Source organism: Dendrobates tinctorius, unplaced genomic scaffold (assembly GCF_039654945.1).
Source record: "Dendrobates tinctorius isolate UK_male_01 unplaced genomic scaffold, ASM3965494v1 ptg000129l, whole genome shotgun sequence".
Lineage (NCBI taxonomy): Eukaryota > Metazoa > Chordata > Amphibia > Anura > Dendrobatidae > Dendrobates > Dendrobates tinctorius.
The window spans coordinates 50,295,445-50,322,371 of record NW_027361797.1 but is presented as its reverse complement, the minus strand read 5'-3'; the positions used below and the strand labels follow the sequence as shown (position 1 = coordinate 50,322,371).

Here is a 26,927-nt window from a genome sequence, read left to right as displayed (position 1 = left end):
TATTCATTTATATATTTATTTTTGCATTATTTATTTTTTCATTACCAAATTTTTCATTTTATATAATTCTTTTATTATTCTTTACTATTTTTCGTGTGTATATAAGCATGCATGTATATGGACGCAAGTGCATGATTTCTTCATTATCATATACTGTATATGTTTTATCACACACAATCATTTTTTTTCCACCATTTTCACTTCACACTCCATATTTCACTTAATAAGTAGCACAAATTGTATGGCATATTGACTTTTGGTACATTTCCCTTGCATACGTACAAATACTTTTTAATTCATAATTTCACTTCACTCATAATTGGTCTACACACTTTTGTGTTTTTTCACCTTGTGTATTTTTTGTTCTTTTTGTGTTATTTTGGTAATACAAGTGCTAACCTGCCATCATTCACTGCTATATATACTATAAATCACACAGTAGTTACAGATCTATACCCATACTCTAGCCTTTAAAAATCATCTTACTTCCCTGCAACAAAATGGCTGTGGGGAACGTCATGTGCCATGGTGCATATTCTTCTGGCTCGAATCTCGCATCGGGAGTGGACTGACTCGGAGGCGAGTCATGAAAGGTAACATGTCCTTCAGTGACGTGCTAAGCGTCCTCCTCTCTGGATGTGTTCCCAGGACACATGCGCGACCAACGGCGCCCGGTAATATGGCATTACTCTTTAATAATCATGTGCAGCTGTGATCTCCTTATATATTTGTTTGCATCTCCCCCCTCACCACACCCCCTGATGAAGCAGGAGAGAAATGGCATTGGAGTGGTGTGAGGGGGTTGAAGTTTGTCCTCCTATGGTGATTTCTCGTACAACAATCTGCATGTACTGTACTATCTGTGAAATGTATTAGCACTTGCACTTTATTTACTTCCCCAGGATCATGAATTATATTTTTTCATAACCCCTTTAAAATAGATAACAATTGGCAATTACAAGGCATTATTTTTGGCTGAGGAAATGTATCATTATTAACTCTAGAATCTCTACTTCATCATGCACATTATTTTAATTAATTTTTAAATAACTAATCATAAATGTAATTATTGCCTGATAATTCTATTTTGTACTTGATATACATGATGTTATGAACATGCTTTTTGTTTTCATGTACATTATTATTGTGATTTAAATTTATCACCACTTTTTCTGAGGTCATACCCCTTCCCCTCCAGAGTTGTTTTTTAACTTTTTTAATTTGTCTTTGTTTGCACTTGCTTTTATGTATGATCTACTTACTGAATAAAATGTTAAGTGGACTCTTTTGATTGTTTCCTGTTAAGGTTGGCTGATCGCACTAAATAAAATAAGTAATAAAGTGCGATCACAACCTGGGGTACACCGTGCAGAGATGATAGGCTGCTGCTATTGAGTAATGGCGGAGCAGTGCGGCGAGCGATCACACAGAACATGCGGGGTTAAACGTCACTCTGTGTGGACTGAGTGAAGATTACCCTACTCTGATAACTTCTCAGAGGGGTGAGCATAGAAATAGAGCTGCCTCTAAACAGACCGGCACAGCTTGAGGCAAAGTTTAGAGGAATGGCGCTAGATACGAACCTCTGTTTGTTCACTTCACAGGGAACGTAACATGCTCACAGATATAAGCTACTGTGATCCCACACAATCAGCGAGTGCACACATAGAACTCCTCTCCGTGGGTGCTGGAATTTCTAATGGCTCTAAAGCCAGTCCTGTAACCACACAAGCAAGCTCCTCTCCGATTAAGCTGGAATTCCTAGCGGCGTATAGCCGACCCTGAGCACATGCTGACAAGGATCACACAGATGCTGTGTTCACACAGACACATGTAACATGATTGATACTAGCGCACGGGTTTGTGCACCTGAGACCCTTTTATACATCAGTCCATTCAGACAGGACCTTGCTCGTGGACCAATCCGGAGCAGCCACAGGACCTGAGCAGCTGACGACTGACCACCAATGAGAGGTCGCCACCTCATGAGCATGCTCTGTAGGGTGTTTTCTGGACTTAGCCTCAGGAACAGACGTTCATCTCTGCCTATTGCTAGTTACTATAGCTGTACCTAGAGAGCCATAAGTAACTAAACGAACAGCACGAGTCTGAGCAAGATGCCAAGACTGATGTCTTTGTTGAGCAGGCTCCCCTGCAGTTGAAGCAGAATAGGAGACCGCAGAGGCAGACAAGGCTTGGCATCTACCCCGTGGCAGTGGGAGAATCCCGGCGCCTAACACTTCCATTATTGCATAGCTTTTTCTTAGGTTTTGGAACTGAGAATAAGACCTTATCCACACATCATTATTTTTGGGTCTATCAATATTTATAAAGCAAAACCTGTGAATATCCCTTGTAGGCTACCTCGGGAGTACTATTGGCTGAATGCATTATCAGGTCAGTTGGTTAGCTCTGGAGAGTGTGCTGTAAGTATATGAATAGTCAACTCAGAGAGGTAACAAGTGTTGGGAAAGAGTGGTGAAGTTCAATCACAAATGATAATTAGACTAATCGGTGCACCAGTGGCTTAGTCAAAAGTCCCAGTGCACCATTCCACCCACTGGTTGTGCATGCTCCCTCCTCTATCACTGGTGAATTACAGCACTGATTTGCTTGAGCTTTCACTGCTGACAATGCAGCCAGCGCTGTTGATCACCAGTGATGGAAGTTTGCAAAACCAGTGGGTTTTACGGTTCACTCAGCACCCCAATTGCTTATGCTTTTGGTTCTACAGAACAGTGGCAGATATTACAACATTAAATTTTTGTTTTTTCTATAGGGGCTATATCCCCTACAAAGCTATGTTCTTAGTCTGTAATGTCAGTTTGGGCTGATAGACTCCCTTTAAATAATTAATTTTAGTGAATGACTTTCCTACAATTTTAATTAACGACTCTATCCTGTAAGTCAGAAACTCCAACAGTGAGCCACACGTTGCACTGTAATGTATAAAATAATATGCTGTAGTTATAGATTTTAATATAATTTGTATTTTTTACAGGCAATAATATTCTGATGTGCAGGGATACACATCTATATACGAGTGCATTATTTCCCTGCATGTGTGCGCAATAATAACAGCAGCAATTACAATCATTCACTAAAGCTGGAGGCCCTAAGAGAAGTTTCCTCTGTCTTATGTCTTATGCCATTGGATGTAATGACCATTTTCACGTCTTCCCTTTTCTGAATATTTACATGGTAATCAGTCAAGGTGATGGGGAATGGACCCGGACCCTGATTAGTGATCTACAAGAGCCGATAAACCTAGAAAAAGGTCAGTCTCAATCGACTAATATCTATCTCTACTGACTTCCCAAAATATATGTACTCTTGGTTTGTGAATGTTTAATGGCAAAAGTGGAGAAAGCTTACAGCATTTACCTTCATAATGACTGAACTTCCTTTCTCCTGACTTCATTAGTTGGTGAAAAGTCAGGGGCCCCTATACAGATTAGATGTTTGTCCGACTTTAACCTAATGTGTAAGGGGGTCCCCACCAATCAAAAAAGCCTATCAGCATTTACTAAAACTAAAAAAGTTTCCTTTAGTTTAAAGATCAATTAAGATAATTGGAGATCATTGCAAGATTTGTTCCACAGCTTTCAAATAAAGAGATTTGAAAATGAGATTTAAAAAAATACAAAATAAAATGTATTAAAATAATCAAGCAAAAAACATCAGTCTCTGTGTTGTCCCTGTTTTTCACTCCAAATTAATAGTTTGGCTTTGCACATGTCATGTATGGTGTGGGCACTAATGTGAATCCAACTCCAGGCTTTAGATTGAGGTCTTCTCTGGAAACTCCAGGAGGAGGGTAGAAAGTAAATGCTTGAAGAAGTCCAGTAAAAAACAGGAAAAGTTCCATCTTGGCCAAGGCCTCCCCTGCACAAGCTCTTCTTCCTGCAGAAATGGGAAAACTGAGTTAACAATGTCATGTTGAAAGTAGATTTTGACTCTAAGGCCGGAGTCACACTAGTGTATGGCATTGGATGCGAGTTCATTGGATGTGATTTGCTAGTGACCCTCGGCTCCTGCTATGCTGCGATCGGGAGTGTCATGCTACTGTGCTACGATCCTCTCAAACAGAGAGGATCGGCGCACAGTTGCGGAGGAGGAGGAGAAATTAATTTCTCCCTCTCCTCCACTGTCGGCATCGGTGTATAACGAGTGCTGTGCATTGTGTCACTTTCACCCATAGACTTATATGGGTGCCAGTGAGCCAAGACTCGGCAAAGTCTCGGTAACAATCGCAGCATGCTGGGATTGTACTCGCATGCCAATTTGGCCTGAGAAAATAATCACAGATGTGAGCTGCCCCATAGAGTAATACTGGGCCGAGTGCTGTATGATGTCTTATCACATATCACTCGACCGTATTGTACGGTTGTGTGAATCTGGCATAACACTTGTAGTAATGAAATAAATTGGAAATAATAGATACTCTCCAAATCTCTCTAAATGACTGACTTAGAGAACATATATATTATTCCTTACTAAAATGTAGTCATTCTGTTGGGCAGTGTTTTGTCAGTTAAGTGACATGTAAAATGATTTGGTTTTTCATCTTAATGCTCCTCATTACTTACCTACTGAGAATGGCATAAATGCATCATGTTTGACAAATTTCCCATTTTCATCCAAGAAGTGATTAGGATTGAAATCATAGGGAGTTTTCCATTGAGTCTTGTCATAGAGAACTGATGTCAGGAATGGAACAACCTCTATGCCCTGTGAACAATAAATCAGCAAATATATTTTTTATTATGTAAACTAAAATAATATGAGATTATTTGGATGGCTGTGGACCCCTTAGCAGTCCCTTTTACTAATAGGTAAACACTTACAGTACTTGAGCATAAGGACAATTTTTTATATAAACTCACTTTTGGGATCAGGTAACCCCGCAAATACACATCAGTTGGAGTGGAGCGTGGCACATTCAATGGGACAATATTTCCAAACCTTTGTATTTCATGTATTACTGCATCAGTATAAGGCATGTTCTTCCGATCTTCAACTGTCGGCAGCTGTCCAGGTTTAATACGTGTTTTAATTTCCTCCTGAACCTTCTCTATAAAGACAAAGAAAGCATATTTTGTACTAGCCCAACAATACCAATGGATTTTATTAATATATTATAGACTTTTTTTATGATTTGTATGGGCTGTCAGTCAGTGCTAGGGTGTGCTTACAGCTGACGCTCACTACTTACTGACCAGTGACTGACGCCGCATCGGCTGCACCACTATGACTGACAGCCAGAGGCTGCCGAGAGGAATAAAGTTAATTTGCTCCCAGTAGCCAAGCTTTCCGTGCAGTGGACGGGCAACTTTAGAATGTTATTAACCTGCAGATTAACCTTATATCTGAAAGTTAATAGAATTTGGGAACATGACAGGTTATGTTTAAATGGTTTGGAGATCAAGCATGGGCACTGCCGCTCCATTCATTCTCTATTGTCCTGTTGGAGATTACATCAAGAATTCCCGGTATACTCCTTCATATAACAAAGTTCTAAAACTTGTAATAGACTAAAACTTGGATTTTTATCTGCTATGAAAAAGATATTTTAGGTGCAATCTAAATGTCACACTCTGCCAAAAATCACATGTCCCTGTCTAGGGTGGGTGTCAGCATCAATGCTAGAACATTAGAAAATATAAAACATGCAATACATGCAAAAAATATATACTATAATTACTTCAACTTAATTGATATTTTGTTTATACAATTATAGTGAAATTGCAATTAAAAATTGACTTCTACTGGGGTGGTCATCAAAAAGGCGGCCATTATACAGTAAATAGAATGATACAAAAGTGAAGAAATTACAGAAAATCTGGGTAAAGTGGTAGCCTTAAGGGAAGAGGTGATTTGGTGGTCTATAGAGATTGCAGCTTTTCACCTACTGTCTTACATAACTTTTAAAAATATATCAAGAATTACTTTGAATCTCTGGATACTTCATCATCAATAAAATTCCCCAGCGGATTGTTGTAGATGTAGTTTCAGTTCCAGCACCAAAGAGATCAAGGGCGGAACAAAGTAGATTTTCTTCATTAAAATATGTCTGAGCTTTCGTTGTTTCCTAAAATTACATAACACGAATATTCCCCATGTTACTATAATCAGCTTGTTACAAGGTAATTATCACCCTCTTCTGTTTCTTATTTGGTAGGCACCGTCCCCTTTTACTTCAGTTTTTATTGGCCTGAAACACTAAGTTTGTCACAGTAATGTTCTCCTCACTATAGCTTCCTGAATGGGAAATATTAAGGAAATGATATGGTTTCACCCCTCAGTCTGTCTGAGATGCAGTTATTGATAGCGACCGTCCAATCTGTGACTGGGAGGCACTGGCTGTCTCCAGGTGTTCAAAGTCCCAGGTGATTGCCAGGCTATTTTACTGGGCTGTTACTCTCAGACCTCTGCCTGACATACATTCAGCTAAGTGTGGTTTGTCTCTCTGTGCTTTGAGTTCTGTTTGTAGATCTTTCATTGATTGACCTTGTTCTGACCATCCATCAGTTTAACACCTTGCGCTCTGATCTACTATCCTCCTGGTATTCTGACCTCCAAACATCATCTCAATGCTAATTGCAGGGTCAGATAATTAATTTGTTGAAGACCTCCTACCCTACAGCCAACCACTGCCGGCTTGGGCTGTGACGTCGGTACCCCTTGATGTACAGTTGATCTCTCCCAAACCTGTAATGGCCCTCCCTGGTTAATTTTCTGGAGAGAAATACCAGGGCGTTCAGGGAAAGCTGTCAGTTATTTTTTACCATGCGCCTCCGGTCATCATGGGAAGAGTGGGAATAACTATGTCCCTACTGAGAAGGGATCCTCAGAACTGGGCATTTTCCTTGTCCCCAGAAGACCCAGAACAGTTTTCTGTTGATGCCTTTTTTGACAGTTTAGGTCTGATATATAACTAAGATCATGAACCTGGCACAGGGGGGTTGCACAGCTGAGGACTACTGTACTAAGTTCCGGCAGTGGTCCACTAAAGTTCTGTGGAACGATGCAGGTCTCAGGAGCCAATTCCACAAAGGGCTTTCCAAAACCTTTAAGGACTCTGGTTCTTCATGACGCCCCTTGTTCTCTGAAAAAGGCCATGACCCAGGCAATACGAATGGATTGCAGAATCTGGGAGAGATGTGTTGAACCGCAGGCTGTACGTTATACTTCCCTGCAGCAGACCCATTTACCGAAGGTGGAAGCATTGGAGGTTAGAATTGAAAGTCTTCGTGTTGAGGAGAAAACACATAAGCAAAATCTTCCTCTGGTAAAGTATTGATAAATACGGTGTTATCCTTTGAGAACCAGGTGTTATCAATATTGGCATTCACTGACTTTGGGTCTGCTGCTAGCTTTATTGATTCAGGACTGGTTCTGAATTTAGGGTTAGGAACAATCAGTTTAGAAAGGCCCATCCAAAAATTCACCCTTGATAGGACACCGTTAGCCTGGAATTTTGTCAAGATTTGTCAAGATTTTGAATTTTGTCAAGAGGGTAATTGTGGATTTCACTCTCCAAGTGGGAACACTCCACTCTGAATCCATCTCCGGTTTTGTGTTGGATAATTTACCTGCTGGGTTGGTGCTGAGTAGTGTTGAGCATTCCGATACCGCAAGTATCGGGTATCGGCCGATACTTGCTGTATCGGAATTCCGATACCGACTTCCGATATTTTTTCAATATCGGAATTCGGCATCGGAATCGGAAGTTTAAAGTTGATTGACGGCCTGACGTCATCATGATGCGCGGTGTGTGCGCATCATGATGCGCCGTCATTTCGGGCCTTCCAGGGGTCTCTGCCGGCCTGCCGGGGGGCTGTGTGGACTGCCCGGGGTCGGTACCGGCCTGCCGGGGGGCTGTGCCGGCCTGCCGGTGGTCTGTGCACCCTGTGGGGGTCTGTACCGGCCTGCCGGGGGGCTGTGCCGGCCTGCCGGTGGTCTGTGCATCCCTGTGGGGGTCTGTACCGGCCTGCCGGGGGGCTGTGCCGGCCTGCCGGGGGGCTGTGCTGATGTCCGGGGGTCTGTGCAAGCATCGTCCGATGGGACTACAAGTCCCATCTGGCGATGCCTGCTACCATGACAGTGATTGACACATTAGCCAATGATGGGACAGTAGTAGTCCCATCATCCGGCTAATGTGTTAAATGTTAAAAAAAAAAAAAATACTACATACATACTACATACATACTACATGCTACATACTACATATATACTACATGCATGCTACATACATACTACATGCTACATACATACTACATATATACTACATGCATGCTACATACATACTACATGCTACATACATACTACATATATACTACATACATGCTACATACATGCTACATACATACTGCATGCTACATACATACTACATACATACTACATACATACTACATACATACTACATGCATGCTACATACATACTACATACATACATACTACATGCATGCTACATACATACTACATGCTACATACATGCTACATACATGCTACATACATACTGCATGCTACATACATACTACATACATACTACATACATACTACATGCATGCTACATACATACTACATGCTACATACATACCACATACATACTACATACATACTACATACATACTACATGCTACATACATACTACATATATACTACATGCATGCTACATACATACTACATGCATGCTACATGCATGCTACATACATACTACATGCTACATACATACCACATACATACTGCATACATACTACATACATACTACATGCTACATACATACTACATATATACTACATGCATGCTACATACATACTACATGCATGCTACATGCATGCTACATACATACTACATGCTACATACATACCACATACATACTACATACATACTACATACATACTACATGCTGCATACATGCTACATATATACTACATGCATGCTACATACATACTACATGCTACATACATACTACATGCATGCTACATGCATGCTACATACATACTACATGCTACATACATACCACATACATACTACATACATACTACATACATACTACATACATACTATATATATACTACATGCATGCTACATACATACTACATGCTACATACATACCACATACATACTACATACATGCTACATGCTACATACATACTACATACATACTACATGCATGCTACATACATACTACATGCATGCTACATACATACTACATGCATGCTACATGCATGCTACATACATAGTACATGCTACATACATACCACATACATACTACATACATGCTACATGCTACATACATACTACATATATACTACATGCATGCTACATACATACTACATATATACTACATGCATGCTACATACATACTGCATGCTACATGCATGCTACATACATACTACATACATACTACATGCTACATACATACCACATATATACTACATACATACAATACATTCATACAATACATACATAGACATACAGTACATATAACATAGAGTAACATACTTACCAATACTTGTCACATTGTTCCCCGAAGCCATTGTCTTTTCCGGAATAAATATTAACACAACAAACCACAAAAATACTCACCCACGATCCGAAGCAGTCCACGAGTGTGTCCCACGACGATCTTGGGTAGAGAACGGCAGCATCAGCTGTTGCTGCCGTTCTCTATGGGCTGCAGGAATCCAATGACGGAAGGTAGGTATCCTTCCGCACTGTATTCCTCCGCCACTTAAAAAAAAAAAAGTCCCTAGTCTCACTTTATGCCATTGCTGTGTGGGAATTTCCCACGCAGCAATGGCATAAAGTGAGACTAGGGACTTTTTTTTTTTTAAGTGGCGGAGGAATACAGTGCGGAAGGATACCTACCTTCTGTCATTGGATTCCTGCAGCCCGTAGAGAACGGCAGCATCATCTGATGCTGCCGTTCTCTACCCAAGATCGTCGTGGGACACACTCGTGGACTGCTTCGGATCGTGGGTGAGTATTTTTGTGGTTTGTTATGTTAATATTTATTCCGGAAAAGACAATGGCTTCGGGGAACAATGTGACAAGTATTGGTAAGTATGTTACTCTATGTTATATGTACTGTATGTCTATGTATGTATTGTATGAATGTATTGTATATATGTGGTATGTATGTAGCATGTAGTATGTATGTAGTATGTATGTAGCATGCATGTAGTATATATGTAGTATGTATGTAGCATGTATGTAGTATGTATGTGGTATGTATGTAGCATGTAGTATGTATGTAGCATGCATGTAGTATATATGTAGTATGTATGTAGCATGTAGTATGTATATAGTATGTATGTGGTATGTATGTAGCATGTAGTATGTATGTAGCATGCATGTAGCATGCATGTAGTATGTATGTAGCATGCATGTAGTATGTATGTAGTATGTATGTAGCATGCATGTAGCATGCATGTAGTATGTATGTAGCATGCATGTAGTATGTATGTAGTATGTATGTAGTATGTATGTAGCATGCATGTAGTATGTATGTAGTATGTATGTAGTATGTATGTGGTATGTATGTAGCATGTAGTATGTATGTAGCATGCATGTAGCATGCATGTAGTATGTATGTAGTATGTATGTAGTATGTATGTAGTATGTATGTAGCATGCAGTATGTATGTAGCATGCATGTAGCATGCATGTAGTATGTATGTAGTATGTATGTAGTATGTATGTAGCATGCAGTATGTATGTAGCATGTATGTAGCATGTATGTAGTATGTATGTAGTATATATGTAGTATGTATGTAGCATGTAGTATGTATGTAGCATGTAGTATGTATGTAGCATGCATGTAGTATATATGTAGTATGTATGTAGCATGTAGTATGTATGTAGCATGTAGTATGTATGTAGCATGCATGTAGTATGTATGTAGTATTTTTATTTATTTTTTTTTTTTTTAACATTTAACACATTAGCCGGATGATGGGACTACTACTGTCCCATCATTGGCTAATGTGTCAATCACTGTCATGGTAGCAGGCATCGCCCGATGGGACTTGTAGTCCCATCGGACGATGCCTGCACAGACCTCCGAAGCCTGCACAGACCACCGGCAGGCCGGCACAGCCCCCCGGCAGGCCGGCACAGCCCCCCGGAGCCTGCACAGACCACCGGCAGGCCGGCACAGCCCCCCGGCAGGCCGGCACAGCCCACCGGAGCCTGCACAGACCACCGGCAGGCCGGCACAGCCCCCCGGCAGGCCGGCACAGACCACCGGAGCCTGCACAGACCCCCTGGCAGGCCGGCACAGCCCCCCGAAAGGCCCGTACAGACCCCAGAGAGGCTGTACAAGGCAAAAACAGGGTTTTTCTTATTCCGATACCGGAAGTCCCATAGACTTGAATGGGACTTCCGGTATCGGAATCGGCGATACCGATACTTTTTTTAAAGATCGGCCGATCCATTCCGATCCGATACTTTGAAGTATCGGACGGTATCGCTCAACTCTAGTGCTGAGGCTTCCATGGTTGTAGATTCTCAATATTGTTATTGATTAGTATCAGAAGGAGACTGTGAAATGAGCCCTAATTGTTGCAAGAAATGTCTAAAAAATTTACAAATATGCTCCGCTTGTCTGAAGGGTCTGTTGGGGGAAACTGAAGGTCTTCAGAGATGTGTTCTCGGAAAAGGCATATGGCTCAATAGCCTAATTGAATTTCTAATAACAAAGGATAAAAAACCTTGAATAATAAAGTACGATGCAAACAATAGTGCCCCCAAACACAGTATAATGCACCCACAGTGAATTCCTCAACAGTACTCACCTTTGTCCATTCCCCGCTGCTCAGGTCACTTCATGGTGTCATCAGATCCTCTGCATATCTTGATACAGAAGGTGCATTGTAATGACATCATTGCTCCCGCTGCGCTGAGATGTCAGACGCAGAGGGGAACTGATGGGAGATCGTCTTCTCCATCAGTGCTTTCAACTGTATTGGCATCTAGCATGCAGATACAGTTGAAAGTGCAATGTCAGCAGGAGACCCGCCCAGCACCGCCGGTCAAGTATGCTCTTCCTGCGGTTTACATTTGGACTGAGAGACAGAGTTTGACATATGTGCTTTTGGAGCTGTGTCAACAAAGTTGTGTCTCTTAAATGTTTTCAACTGATGAATGAATGCAAAAACTCAATTTCGATTAAATGACTTGCATGATTCCTGTAATAACTTTTAATAATATGAAAATACCAAGTAAAGAGATGTGCCAATATGGCGGTTATGTGGTCGTTCACATACAAGGTCCCAGCCCCAGTTAAACCCAGCCCATTTGGTAGGTTTGTACCTGTGCAAAAAAGCCATCTCTAGAGTAACTGTACCATAATGGGAGACCCTTTAGATTTCCACTTGTCTAATAGTATGACAGGAGAAGGCAGTGATACGAGTACAATTACTGACTACAGGGCTGGCATGAGGAAGGTGGGTCCTGGGAAAATCCCTCTCCAAAGTTGCCTAATAGTTACGCAGGGTAAGAGGCTTTTGGACCTAAGGGCATGGATACAGATTAAGGATGCAAAATGTCAGTGAACATTACTCTGCAGACACAAATTGTGGCTGGAAGAAGTCTTCATAATGGTCTGGGCTAGATGAAAAAGATGGGAAAAGTGAACAAGTCCAGTAAGAGAAGACATTGGTTTTGGATTGGATTTATAACACACACTGCAGAGAAACACTAACAATAGATGTGGCGCCCCCAGGAGTATGGTCGCCACAGTGGCATTGCCTTCCTCCTAGGGAGGGTGATGTCATGCTTGGAAGCAATAGGGGATCTCTCTCTGGCAGTTTATCAATACACACTTTCCATTCCAGGTCAGCAGAGGGAGCTGTGAACCAAAATTGGGGGAAGAGCTACTCTCTGGGGGCCAGGAAGGAAAAAGAGAAGTTCATGTGAGGAGGGCAAAGTGTGTGGACGTGGAGGAGAAGAGCTGGGAGTTTGAGCAGAGAGTTCAGGCTCATTCCCAGCTACAGCGCATGATCTGGAGCCCGGTCTCCAAGGCTGTACGGACACTGATGGTCCTGCAACAGAAACCGGAGGAATAGGAAGCTGTAAATGCTCTATTCCCACATAAGACTCAGAGGCACAACAGCGATGTGTGAGCCAGAAAAGGAAGGCTACAGCTGTCTGCCATACGAGGGAGTTCTAAAGAGAATAAGCAAGTGGAACTTCAGTGTAACACAGTACTGCAAGTACCTAAAAATAAGCGCTAGGAAGGAGACTACACAACCCATCTGCATAGAGAGATTCCTAAATTGCTTCCAGGCTAGCCAGCTCCTGTGCCATCTGTAATCTGGACCCTGGACTGCATTTGCCAAGCAAAGTAAAGGTAAAGAAACTGCACCCTGTTGTGTCCTTGCCTCCTTCCTGCAACACCCTCAGCACTGCTACATCTCTGTGCCTTACACTGCACCATCCACGTCTCTCCCCTATCACTTCATCTACACTGCCCTGGGACTACTGCCCTACCTGTGGAGGGCCCCAACATCATTGCTGCACCACACCATCTATCCCAGAGGATCTGTCTGCAGCATCGGCTTAACATCTTCATTGCCGAACACCACAGGTGGCGTCATGAATCATTCACTCATAAACTTTATTCCATCACTTAACCCCTTTTACATGGGCACCCAGAGCCACGGACCAGGTCACCGCTGCTGTGACATTCCTCTGTGAGAGACCGGCCCAGTAACGAGTACCCCACAGCCCTGGGAGGGCGACCCATAGATCTATTGCCTCCATATTCTGCCCTGTAACTATTATTATTATTATTTATTCCATGGCGCTTTACATGTGAGGAGGGGTATACATAATACATACAAATACAGTAATCTTAAACAATACAAGTCACGACTGGTACAGGATGAGAGAGGACCCTGCCCGCGAGGGCTCACAATCTACAAGGGATGGGTGAGGATACAGTAGGCGAGGGTAGAGCTGGTCGTGCAGCGGTTTGGTGGATCGTTGGTTGCTGCAGGTTGTAGGCTTGTCGGAATAGGTAGGTCTTCAGGTTCTTTTTGAAGGTTTCCATGGTAGGCTATCACAGGCACTGGGGGGCTTATCTTAGCTATCCCAACGCTGGCACCATGTGATAAAAACCAGCAAGCTAGTCTTGCCCTAACAATTTACCGCAGGGGGGTTATTTTGGTTATCCCACCACTGCCACAATATGTTACAAGCTGTCGGGATTTATGGGTATCCCACTTTCCAGTCCCACTTTGGAACTCGCAGCTCTCCGGCACCCCCCTTACCCTCAGCTCAGTCAGGGAACTATTCCTGGGATAATTGGTCGCCGGACAGGCCCTCACTGTGGACTGGCTGTTAGGCGCGCTGCAGCGAGGGAATTATAAATGATCTGGCCGCAACCACACAATCAGCTTATAAAACCCCTTCCGTCGCTGCCAGCTTCACCCACCCAACCGGGACCACACTTCGCTGCCACCAGCTACGATTCTCTCGATCAATAAATTAATTAAGAGGGTCCGTAGCAAACCCCCAAATTATTAGCGTAATTACTTCAGGCACGTGTACATTCACCACAGAGCAAGGAGACAGAACTAATAAATTTTATAGTTTATTCCCAAAAATGGGCAGTGTTTATAGAAGATAAAAAAAGGCTTTACAAAATGAGACAATAAGATATGTACAATGCAAATTACAAAATAAAGAGGATGAAAACAGTAAATACACTTACATAATGCTTAGATCATGTCAGGCAGAACCATGCGGGGAGGAGGAGCCACACGTCACCACTCATTACTGGCACGGCATCCCACTGGCACTCATTAACAATTGTGACATTGACCCAACACACACTTTTTAACACTGCCAGGACAGTTTTGATTGGTAGAACATATGTTGCCTAAACCTGTGGTGCATCTTAAAATTCAAAAAATTCTGTCATTTAGTATTGTGCTCTTCACCCTGGACAACCCTAGCAGTGCCCCAGAGATCAGTCCTTCTGATCTCAGTACAAGATCTTTTGTGCTGACTGAATATGATTGTGTTGTTGGTATAATAGTTCAGCATTTACCGTCTCACTTTTACTTTCTGCCACAGGGTCATAAATCGCCTAAAACCAACCGTGATAAAATAGATAATAAAATCCTCAGATGTTCTCAGAATAATTGATATCACACCCTTTTGATCTCATAAGTGAAAATTAAGATAACATATTCACTATTAAGGCACCTACCTGTTCCTGCTTCAGAAGATATGCATCAATATATCCGGTGATGTCATTTGCATCTAAATCCAATCGTCGATTCATCGAACATTGGGAAATAAAATTCTTCAAATCTTTATTGTACTGCATTAGTTTCCTATGGAAGCCAAGGAGCGATCCGAGGAAGGGATAATAATTATACAGCTGTGAAAATCAACAATTCCTCTTTAGATTTTTTTGCAACAAAAAGTACAGACCAGTTCAATAACGGTGTATATTGGGAGCAGCTCGGCCAGTCAGTGGCACTCCGTCCTACATCACTAGGAATCCAGCCTGGTGTAACCTCTGATTTGGGCCCTGTTCAATTTTTTACTACATCACTTTTATCAGTATGTTGGATCCAATTGTATACATTTTTGGTCCTTGTGGATGGATTTTTTGGCTTGCCATTCATGCGTGTCATCCATTTTTCTCATATAAAAAAATATCAGTTTCCCAAGCTTCTATTAGCATTACTCAGTGAAAAATAGACACTGCACAACTTTACTGAAATCGATAAGTTTTATCCACAAAATGGATCAAAATCGAACATGACTTTGGGTATGTGAAAAGGCAATAGACTATGATAGTAGCAAATAAGAAAACACAAAACATATACGTAAAACTTGTGCAAATGGGACCTAAGTTGGTATGTTCTCCTTGTAGGTTTGCATTGGTTTCCTCTGGGTTCTCCACAAAAAGCATGCGGGTAGGCTCATTGGTCCTAGTGTGTATGCGAGTGAGACACAGACTTAGATTGTGACCCTTATTGGGGACAAGAACTGATAAGAGTAATGGTGATCTCTGTGGAGCGTTGTACAATATTATAGTACAAACCTCTTTATCAAAAAAGGACACGTCACGTCAATCAATTCATTATAGGTATTAACTAGGATTAGAAAAAGGGTCTACTTTTTATGAAAGAGTAATGCTTCACCTGTGTCTAGTTTTTCACCTAAAAATAATAATAATTGTATTTCTATAGTGACATCATATTCCGCTGCACTTTACATTTTAGAGGGAATTTGTATGGACAATAGACATTACAGCATAACAATAAACACTTAGATCAAAACAGATACCAAGAGGAATGGGGGCCCTGTTCGCAAACTTACAATCTACGAGGAAAAAGGGAGACACGAAAGGTGGATAGTAACAATTGCTCTCATTGTTGGGGCCAGCCATATCGTAAGAATCAGGTGTTCATGTAATGCTGCATGAACTGGCTATCAGCCTAAGTATGTAACAGTACAGACACAGATTGCTATTAAATGCGTAAAGCATGTGAGGACATGATGCGAGGAACCTGGGTATGGTAAAAAGTTTGAATGTGCAACACAGGGATAGTTAGGTTTCTGCGTTGAGGTGGTAGGCCAGTCTGAAAAAAAGGATTTTCAGGGCACGCTTAAAACTGTGTGGATTGGGGATTAATCATATTAACCTGTGTAGTGCATTACATAGAATTGGTGCAGCACATGAAAAGTCTTGGAGACGGGAGTGGGAGGTTCTGATTATTGAGGATGTTAACCTCAGGTTATTATCAGAACGGAGGGCACGGGTGGGATTGTAGGCTGAAACGAGGGAGGAGATGTAGGGTGGTGCTGAGCTATGGAGTGCTTTGTGAGTGAGGGTAATAAGTTTTTACTGGATTCTGGAGTGGATAGGTAACCAGTGTAAGGACTGGCACAAGGTAGAGACATCGGTATAATGATTCATGAGGAATATAATCCTGGCTGCAGCATTGAAGACAGATTGGAGAGGGGAGAGTTTGGTAAGAGGGAGACCGATTAGTAGAGAGTTACAATAGTCCAGATGAGAATGAATAAGAGAAACAGTAAGTGTTTTTGCAGAGTCGAAAGTAAGAAAGGGTCGAATTCTAGAAATGTTTTAGAGGTGCAGATAACAAGAGCGAGCCAGTGATCGGATGTGGGGGGGTGAATGAAAGCTCAGAATCAAGTATGACCCAAAGACAGTGGGCGTGTTGCTGGGGAGTAATAGTGGAACCACACACGGAAATGTCAATGTTGGGCATAGGGAGGTTAGTAGAGGGAGGAAACACAACGATTTCAGTTTTTGACAGGTTCAGTTTCAGATAGAGGGAGGACATGATGTTAAAGACAGCAGTAAGAAAATCACTAGTGTTTTCTAAAAAGGCAGGCGTGATATCAGGAGAAGTGTATAATTATAAAAATAATTCACTTATAAGGAAGCTATCAAAAGAAAATGACCTACTGTTTGTGTTACATATATATTTTCTTTCTACTATTAACATCTTTATTTAAAAAAAACAATAGTAATCTTGCAATTTTCACAATAGCCACTGGGGCATTTTTGGATTCATACTTCCTGTGCTTTCAGGAAGAGTTTGAGGCAGACTCCATATCATTAGAGGAAGGATTACAATGACTAGTGACACCTCTATACACAGCTGATAACACAGGATCCACCAATCACAATAGGCGATAATCAATGTTGTCCCTGCACTCCCTCCTTTCACAATGTCCTTTGCACATGCTCACAAAAACTTGATGTATTTCTAGGGAAGTGGACCTACCTATGGACCTGTCTGAAGCAGGAAAATGAATATAAGATATTCAGTAGATATACATGACGTAAATTTGTATAGACATGTTGGGAGACAGCTAGAGACAGTGAAAGATGGTGAAGTACTGGGTTTTGGCCACTAGGGGGAGACAAAGAACAGCAGAAAAAGGAGATGGTGCAGAACTAAGGTTTGGCCACAAGATGGAAGCAGAGAGCAGTGAGAAAAGGGCTTAACAGCAGCTTAAGGCTAGGAAACTGCATAGTCATGTTGGGCAGAGTTATGGGGACTCGAGAGGGGAATTCCCAGGGAGGGAAATAAAAAGGGACAGAGAGTTCCAGAAGGAAGCCAGTCCAGGAGGAGGAGTTCAGCAGAGGAGGAGACAGAAGGAGGAAGAGACTGAGAGAGGAAGAACTCCAGGAGGGACTAGAAGGAGAAACAGTCTGGAGGGGTGGCCCCGACAGGAAAGCCGCAGAACAGAGGAAGCCCCTGGGGTACCAGACGGACGGACTCGGACAGGTGAAGCGCAGTGGTGGTAGACCTAGGGCAACCACAGCGATAGAACTGCGAGGGACGTCAATTTAGGAAAGAGAAGAAGGTGAAGGTACTCGGGCCTGTGTATACAGAAGCTGTCATGCTTCTGTGGTCATCGGGAGGATGCCCAATAAAGAGGACTCGTTGAACGTGCATCGGTTTCTGTCTCCAGTCTGTTTGCGGCGAAAAAAAGGACCACCCCCCAGTCGTCACACGTACCTACATATTCAATAGGTAATATTATTCCCTTTAATTAATTAATTAAAGACTATACTTTATTATTTAGCAACTTATCTGTGTGCTATAAGGTTCTAAGTACCATTTATCAGTGCGAATACTAAAAAGCTCCTTATTCACTAACATGAAACATGAAAAACAGCTATGAGATCTACTAACAGCTAAACCTGCTGATTTTCCTGGATCTATATTCAGCATCCGACACTGTGGATCACAGCTCCTCCTCACTATGCTCCACTCTATCAGCCTCTAGGACATTGTTCTCTCCTGATTCTCCTCCAACCTCTCTGACCACTCTCTTATTGTATCTTTTGCTAGCTCCTCTTCCTCTCCTCTTTCCCTGTCTATGTTCCTCAAGGATCGGTTCTAGGCCCCCCTTCTCTTCTCCTTATATATTGCCCCTACAGGGCAAACAATCAGTAAATTTGGTTTTCAGTACCATCTCTATGAGAGTGACACCCAATTATACACATCGTCTCCTGACATCACTTGCGCATTTTTACAAAACACCAGTGATTGTAATTCCGTTTATATTTGAATGTGTCAAAAACTGAACTCGTTGTGTTTCCTTCCTTCACGAAGATGTCTATTCTAAAATTGCCTGGCTGGTGACTCCTTTATGCAGCATTATCTGAGTACCCTATTTATTATATTTATAAATTAATTTGTCCTCGTATACTGTAAGCTTTCGAGCAGGGCCCTCACTCCTCTTGGTATCTGAGTTATGTGTAATTCTGTAATGTCTTTATTGTCTGTACAAGTCCCCTCTAATATGTGAAGTGCTGTGAAATATGTTGGTTCTATAGAAATAATAAATCAATAGAGAAACACAATCAGTATTATCTAGCCACCATAGAAGTCTGTTTCCTTAAACTCCCTTTTATGTTCATTGTATACCCACTGTATTTGGTGAAAGTTTGAAAAGGAGTGTTCTGTTTCAGTACAGTAACTCACTAAATTTGAGCAAGAGGAATCAGAATATTAATTGGATATTGTACATTCATTGTAAGGAATCATGTACAAAACCAACTATATTGGAAACTTTTATTTTATAACTGAAGCAACTGGAGGGTATTGGGTGAGAACCAAAAGATGAGTTTGGGTGCATTTGCCTGAGCTTGTGATTGCACTACAACTAGTCCTTAGGCTATGTGCCCACGTAGCGATTTAATCCGGACAATGAAAACCGGACTCCTTCCCAGAAATCGCGCATTTTTTTCCGCGCGATTTCACAGCGATTATGTTCGCGATGTTGCCGCGATTTTCGCGTGCGATATTCAAGCACTTTCCAAGCGATTTGAAGCATCGCTTGGAAAGTGATTGCTAGGTTGGTCACACTCGTCTAACATAGTATTTGACAAGTGTGACCAGCTTTCTACTATTGAGGCCGCCTATGCGGGGTATATTTACCTTCCGACGTCCCGCGCTGTCTCAGCGGCGCTCCCGTTCCCAGCGATGCCTTGCGAGACCTGTGATGATGTTGGTCTCGCGCTGCTATAGCGATCTCACGAGACCGCTAGAGTCACGCGAGACTAAGTCATCACAGGACCTTGCTGCAAGGCATTACTGGGAACGCTGCGGCCCGGGAAGGCAGCGCGGGACGTCGGAGGGTAAATATACCCCGATTTTTTATTCTTTTTTTTACAGGGGTATGGTACCCAGGGCCTGGAGGACAGTCTCCTCTCCTCCACACCGTGGGTACCAACCGCACATGAGACGCTTAACTTCGCGCATGGTGGGCATAGCCACATGCGGGAAGTAAGCGATTCTCATGCATTCCTATGGGTGCGGAATCGCGGCAATTCTTTACGATTCCGCACAAAAGAATGAGCATGCTGCGATTTTTTCCGCGATGCGATTCCGCAGCGGAAAAAAGCGCAGCATTAGCACATCATGTGCGGAATGCCATAGGAATGCATGGGGGGGCTTTCTGTACACGATTTTTAAACGTTTTCGCGCCGAAAATCGCGGCAAAAACGCTTAAAAATCGCATCGTGGGCACACAGCCTAAAGGTGAACATGAAAATATTCTTCTGAGAATTCACTAGAAAGGTTAGATATAAGATCTGAAGGTTTTCTTACCAGCACTTTGGGTGTACCGGCCAGTTTGGCACTTTCATCTAACATTTTGATTAATTTTTCAAATGTTGAGTCACCATACTCAAACCTTTTCCCAAAGATAATAGAGCAGATTACATTGGAAACGGCACTGTTTATCAGCATGTGAGCATTGAACGGTTTGCCTAAAATAACAAAAATATATTTATACAATAAAATAAAATATGAATAAAAAAATGCTCCAGATATTGTAACCTCAGGTCAAAACTACCTTCAGTAATGACAGTAGATTAGTGAAACAAACAAACAAATGATAATTGGTGAAAATCTACAGCCAATTAAAATCCTAATGATATGTTTAGATGTTGCAGATGTTTTCCAAGTGCAGCAAAATGTGATGCAAATATAGATCAAAAACTTCACACTGTGATGTACCCTCTACTATATGTGAATGGAGGTCTACAAAACCCCTCTGAATAACATTGTAGTTTAACTATGTTGTGGATTGGCAATGTGGATTCTGTAGACCGGGTTGTAGAAAGCGACAGACAGGAAGTTAGAGTACATGAAAGCTATTAGATAAATGTGAATGATGTATCTTACCATTGTGAGATCTAAAACTTTCTATAAGGGGCATTAATTCATCTTGAATTCTGGCTTCCACACTTTTCTTCCCCATTCCAAAGTCTCGAAGTGTTGATAGCGTGAACCTCCTCATGGATTTCCATTGTTCTCCATTAGAAAATATTATACCTAAAATATAGTTAAATATGAAAAACTTTCATAACTATTAATTAGTCAAACTGAATAGAAAACAGCCTTTAGTAATCTAAACAATCCAACAAGTGGTTTCTTTTAAAAGTTGAATAAGTTTACTTCCGTGACTTAAAAATTGCATTTATAAAAAAAAATCCTTAAATAAGAAAATACATGTAAATTGACAACCAAGGTTGTCATACATAATAATAATTTTATTAATAATGAGAGGCTATGTGCCCACGTAGTGTTTAAATCTGGACAGTGAAAACCGGACTCCTTCCCAGAAATCGCGCATTTTTTTCAGCGCGATTTCACCGCGATTATGATCGCGATTTTGCCGCGATTTTCGCGTGCGATTATTCAAGCACTTTCCAAGTGATTTGAAGCATCGCTTGGAAAGTGATTGACAGGTTGGTCACACTCGTCAAACATAGTGTTTGACAAGTGTGAGCAGCTTTTTACTCTTGACGCCACCTATGCGGCCTCAATAGTAAAAGATAGAATGTTAAAAATGATAAAAAAGTAAAAAATCAGGGTATATTTACCTTCCGACGTCCCGCGCTGTCTCAGCGACGCTCCCTTTCCCAGCGATGCCTTGCGAGACCTGTGATGACGTAGTCTCGCGTTGCTATAGCGATCTCACGAGACCGCTAGAGTCACGCGAGACTACGTCATCACAGGACCTTGCCGCAAGGCATTACTGGGAACACTGAGGCCGGGAAGGCAGCGCGGGACGCCGGAAGGTAAATATACCCCGATTTTTTATTTTTTATTCTTTTTTTTTTACAGGGGTATGGTACCCAGGGCCTGGAGGACAGTCTCCTCTCCTCCACACCGTGGGTACCAACCGCACATGAGACGCTTAACTTCACGCATGGTGGGCATAGCCACATGCGGGAAGTAAGTGATTCTCATGCATTCCTATGGGTGCGGAATCACGGCAATTCTTTGCGATTCCGCACAAAAGAATGAGCATGCTGCGATTTTTTCCGCAATGCGATTCCGCTGGGGAAAAAAGTGCAGCATTAGCACAGCATGTGCGGAATGCCATAGGAATGCATGGGGTGAGTTCTGTACACGATTTTTAAACGTTTTCGTGCAGAAAATCGCTGCAAAAACGCTTAAAAATCGCATCATGGGCACACAACCAGAAAGAAGAAAATGAGAAAGAAGAAAATGTTGCAAAAGTAAGAGGAAAGAAGAAGAGAAGAAACAAAAGAAAAAGATGATGATTACAGAAAAGATGGCGAAAGTGAGGACAAAATTTGAAAAATATAACAAAATAACAGGAAAAGTAAGAAAGAGAGAATGAAGAAAATTATGATAAAACTGAAGGAGAAAGTTGTAGAAGAAGATGATGATAATAATAAAGATGGTGAAGGCATAATAGTCGAGAATCAGATGATGTTATGATAATGATGATGAAGGAGATGGAAAGGAAGCCGGGAAGGAGATAAGGTGAACATCACATAAAAAATGAAAAGATTCATGAAGTACGGTAGATCAATAATTAGATTTAAAAAAAAAACAAAGGCAGATGAAATCAAAGAAAAGAACAGAATGAAAAAGGAAGAAGACTGAACATGATCATGAGGAAGATGAATGAGAAGAATGAAATGGAAGAAGAATGGTGAATAGGAGAAGGAGACGAAATAGAAAGAGATGAAGGAGAAGGTGGATAAAAGTTATAAACAGGACTGCTGGCTACTTTCTAGGAATAACCTGAGCGCCTCCCTCTCTTCCTTTTTTCTTTTGTGTCATTCTTATTCATGTTCACCCTTGACTGATAAAAAATGTTCAGTTGTTTGTTCCCCTGGATTTGTTCAATAAATATCAGCATATTCATTTTAATGTATATTAATTTGTGAAAAATTCACAAAAAATGTTTTAAAACATATGAAAATGAGAAAAAGGGTGTAAAATGATGATGGCAATAAAGTAGGAATAAGAAGAATGCTGAATTATAGCCACCAGCCTCTACGACTTTCTGCAGTCATTACGCAACTTCTAAGAGTTGTCTTACATGTTTAAAGTGTTCTTCAATTCATAATATTTGCTCATAAATGACCTTTGCTGATGTTTTTAGTGAATCTTTTATTAGCAGAATCAGCTATATTTACTAGACTTTATAGTATTCTGCTCCCCTAACAGGTCACCATTGTGGATTTTATAATTCATAGAATGCACAATATTATAGTTCTATAAATACCATGTCCATTAGAGACGATATCGAAGACTGGAGAAGTCGCCCTTTCTCCAAAATCCTCAGCTCGCGTTACAAGTGCTTCCTTTATAATCTTATATCCAGCAAGTATCACCGTTTTCTTGGGTCCAAAATGCAAAGTAAATACTTCACCATACTTCTCAGAAAGCTGCAAAATGTCATATTTTTTTTGTTTTTATATCACATAAATTTGAGTCGTACTTCTGTAAAGACAAAACATTTATTTTCAAACCACAATGTCATAGAATCCTAGAAATGTAGAGTTGGAAGGGACCTCCTGGGCCATCTGGTCCAACCCCCTGCTCAAAGCAGGAGTCGCTAAATCATCCCAGACAGATGTCTGTCCAGCCTCTGTTTGAGGACTTCTATTGAAGGAGAACTCACCACTTCTCATGGCAGCCTGTTCCACTCATTGATCACTCTAACTGGCAAAAAGTTTTTTCTAATATCTAATCTGTCTCCTCCCATTCAGTTTCATCCCATTGCTTCTAGTCTTTCCTTGTGCAAATGAGAATAAAGATGATCCTTCTACAATGTGACAGCCCTTTAGATATTTGTAGTTCAGATAGTGGTAATAGCGGTCATTAAGGAGCGCCAGCCATGCGCAGTTTCGAGCACAATGCAGCTCCAGCTGGGTACCTCTAGAGAGGAGAGTAAATGCGATGCTAGGTATTAACCCAGTCGGAAGGAGCACAGAGAAGGGGAGATGGGTTTAAAATCTTCTTTTTATTGCATAATCCACAACACGTTTCGACAGGATCATTTGTCTTCCTCAGGTGGCAGTCACCTGGTGCCATAAAAAGAAGATTTTAATCCCACCTCCCCCTTCACTGCACTCCTTCTGACCGGGTTAATACCTGTCATTGCTTGACATTTTTGTAGACAGCTATTAAGTCTCCTCACAGTCTTCTCTTCTGCAAGCTAAACATTCCCAAATCCTGCAACCTTTCCTCACAAGACAGGGTTTGCAGACAGGGAAATATGCAAAAATTGTCATATGATCAAAGAATTTTGCATTAGCACTAAAGTTAGGGAACAACAGGTGTAAAAACCTGTTCGAACAGCTAAAAAATTAAGTCTGGCAGGAGAGCGTTGGAAATAGCTAGTGTTTGAAGGAAGCTAACAGAAGGAATGTCCTGACCTTAAGACAAAAACTGAACTTAGAACCTCCTATGGTGACCTTGAGAAATTGAATACATCAGTCTGCCTGCCTTGAAATGGTACTGTTCCCAAGACAGTAAGGGAGGAGCTATGACCTGGTCACTAATGTGTAATATAATTAGAGACTGCTTGAGAAACTGTGGCTGAAGATAAGCTGTGGCCTGAAATGGAAGTCTTCTAAGACCTGAGCCAGCAGTGAGAAACTGTGGCCTTCACCCTGAGCAAAAACACAGTGTTTGTCTCTAGAAGCAGTTGCGCACTGCATATGTAAGATAGTGGAAAGCATGCTGTAGCAGTTGCTTGAGCCCTGACTATTATACCTGTGATTGTAAGTGATCTGATCTTATGAGTAAAAAAGAATATTCCTGTTATTCCACAGCCACTAAGCTCTCTACCTCAATTTTGAAGTGTAACCACCAAGCTTAGCACCTCAATTCCTGTCCTGAATGCTAAATGGTACTATAGCCTACTCAGCAAGTTTTGACAAATATATAGAATTCCCCCATTAAAAGATAACCTTTATTTTTCACAATTAAAAGTAAAAAATTGCAATTGAAGTTCCCAAATTATCCAAATATATAATGGGCCAAGTCGTTTGAATATCCACTATTGTGCCAAGTGAACTACAGGACGAGATAGGTCAGACAATGACTCTCAATAGCCCTACCTGCCTCGGTAGGTTGGCAACCTAGATACACCATGCAAGAATGTCGCCCACGCTCATCATCTAAAACTTTAGGAGCTCATGATGAATCAACACATTCATTGACTTTAGAGTTTAGACAAATTTCTTTGGAGTTCAGTTGGGAGCATAACTATAAACATTATTACTGATAATAATAAACTATTTCAAGAGTATCATAACTTTTATACTTTTTTATATTTTGAAGAATAACTTTACAAGGGGAGTCTGAGTCCTGAGATCCTCATCGATCACCCCAAACATGGTAGAGAAATGTGCATCGTGTGAGCCAGGAGTGCACAGCTCTTGTTCATGAGAGACTGCAAAACAGATTATAGATATAATAGAGTCTATTAATTTCTAATGTGTCTTTACATTTGGCCATATAGTAAATGCTATGGTATTGTCATTAATCCATTTTCTAATCTCCTATTGTTTTGATAAACGAATGAGGATCTAACTTTTTAAATTAACACATAAAACTGATAGCAGAACATGGTTGCACGCATCTCCAGCAACATGACAAGTCTACAGCTCTTCAAGAGGTTCTTGACTTTGAACAATCCCTATTTGTTAGAAGGTCCCTTAGCAATAGTTTCATCATAAAGTGTCTACCTGCCGGCAATTGGAGGGATCAGCTATTATTCCAGGGAAATCTGACAGTAAATTTTCAATCTCTCTCCCTTGCCACCACAGAGGAAATGAAGAGTTACACAATGCCCATTCACATCAATGGTTTGTGTGTAATGCAGCAAGAATAAGACCTTCCAGACCTTTAATGTCCAATATGAATCCATTTATAACTGTCTCATTCAGAAACCACCCCCAATTCCTTATCCCTCACATAAATAATGTTGCACCATCCTTGACCATAGAATAAGTACAGTATCCTACCTGCATCAGAGATTCGTGGGGCCTTTCCAGGTCCAGCAGGTTGAGATTTCCAATGACCGGCAGAGGCATAGGTCCAGGGGGCATCTTTGCTGTGCTCTTCTTAATTCCATTTTTCCAATAGATGAATAGTGCAATGAAAATTGAAAAGTATACCAACACATCGGCTCTAGCCAAAAAGTAGGCAATAAAAGACATAGCAAAGTACTGGTAAGAGTCTGTTCTTGATTGTGCTCCTGACCTTATATTTACGTGGCCTTATATTTCCTACATGAGTTAATCTTTACTAGGGCACAAATAAGCTATAATAAACTGATTGGCTCACTGCCATTTAACTTGGTCAGACAATCTTGGCTTGGATGTTCTTGTTTTTACATACATAGCAATGTGCATTTCATCCAAATAAATGTTGGCCAATGTGTATTAAAATGTCATGTGTCCAGTGGGATAAAGGAGTATGATTTGCAATTTTTTATCTTATTTGCTCTGCAGCTGTACCAGCGCCATGGGATAAAGTTCACATACTAATATTTGGGGACATGAATAAATCTATTTGCAGTTATAGCAGGATGAACTTTACGCCTATTGTGCTCAAGTCTTTTGCA

General features: G+C 41.3%; 1 protein-coding gene across 1 annotated transcript; it reads right to left on the bottom strand.

The window, feature by feature from the left end:
- Positions 1-2,947: 2,947 nt before the first annotated feature.
- Positions 2,948-26,671, bottom strand: LOC141047812 (cytochrome P450 2K1-like). Its single transcript, XM_073543131.1, has 9 exons — positions 26,326-26,671; positions 23,574-23,736; positions 21,209-21,358; positions 20,630-20,790; positions 15,226-15,399; positions 5,950-6,091; positions 4,887-5,074; positions 4,590-4,731; positions 2,948-3,903 (listed from the first exon to the last, which is right to left on the bottom strand). The coding sequence occupies exons 1-9, from the start codon at positions 26,518-26,520 to the stop codon at positions 3,716-3,718; spliced, it is 1,503 nt and encodes a 500-aa protein (XP_073399232.1). The 5' UTR covers positions 26,521-26,671; the 3' UTR covers positions 2,948-3,715.
- Positions 26,672-26,927: the final 256 nt, after the last annotated feature.

Coding starts and splice junctions, on each gene's coding strand:
- LOC141047812 (XM_073543131.1), bottom strand. CDS start 26,520: ATGTCTTTTATTGCCTACTTTTTGGCTAGAGCCGATGTGTTGGTATAC. Junction 21,359..23,573: donor TATCGTCTCTAATGGACATG/GTATTTATAGAA, acceptor ACTATATTTTAG/GTATAATATTTTCTAATGGA. Junction 15,400..20,629: donor CCGGTACACCCAAAGTGCTG/GTAAGAAAACCT, acceptor TGATTTTCACAG/CTGTATAATTATTATCCCTT.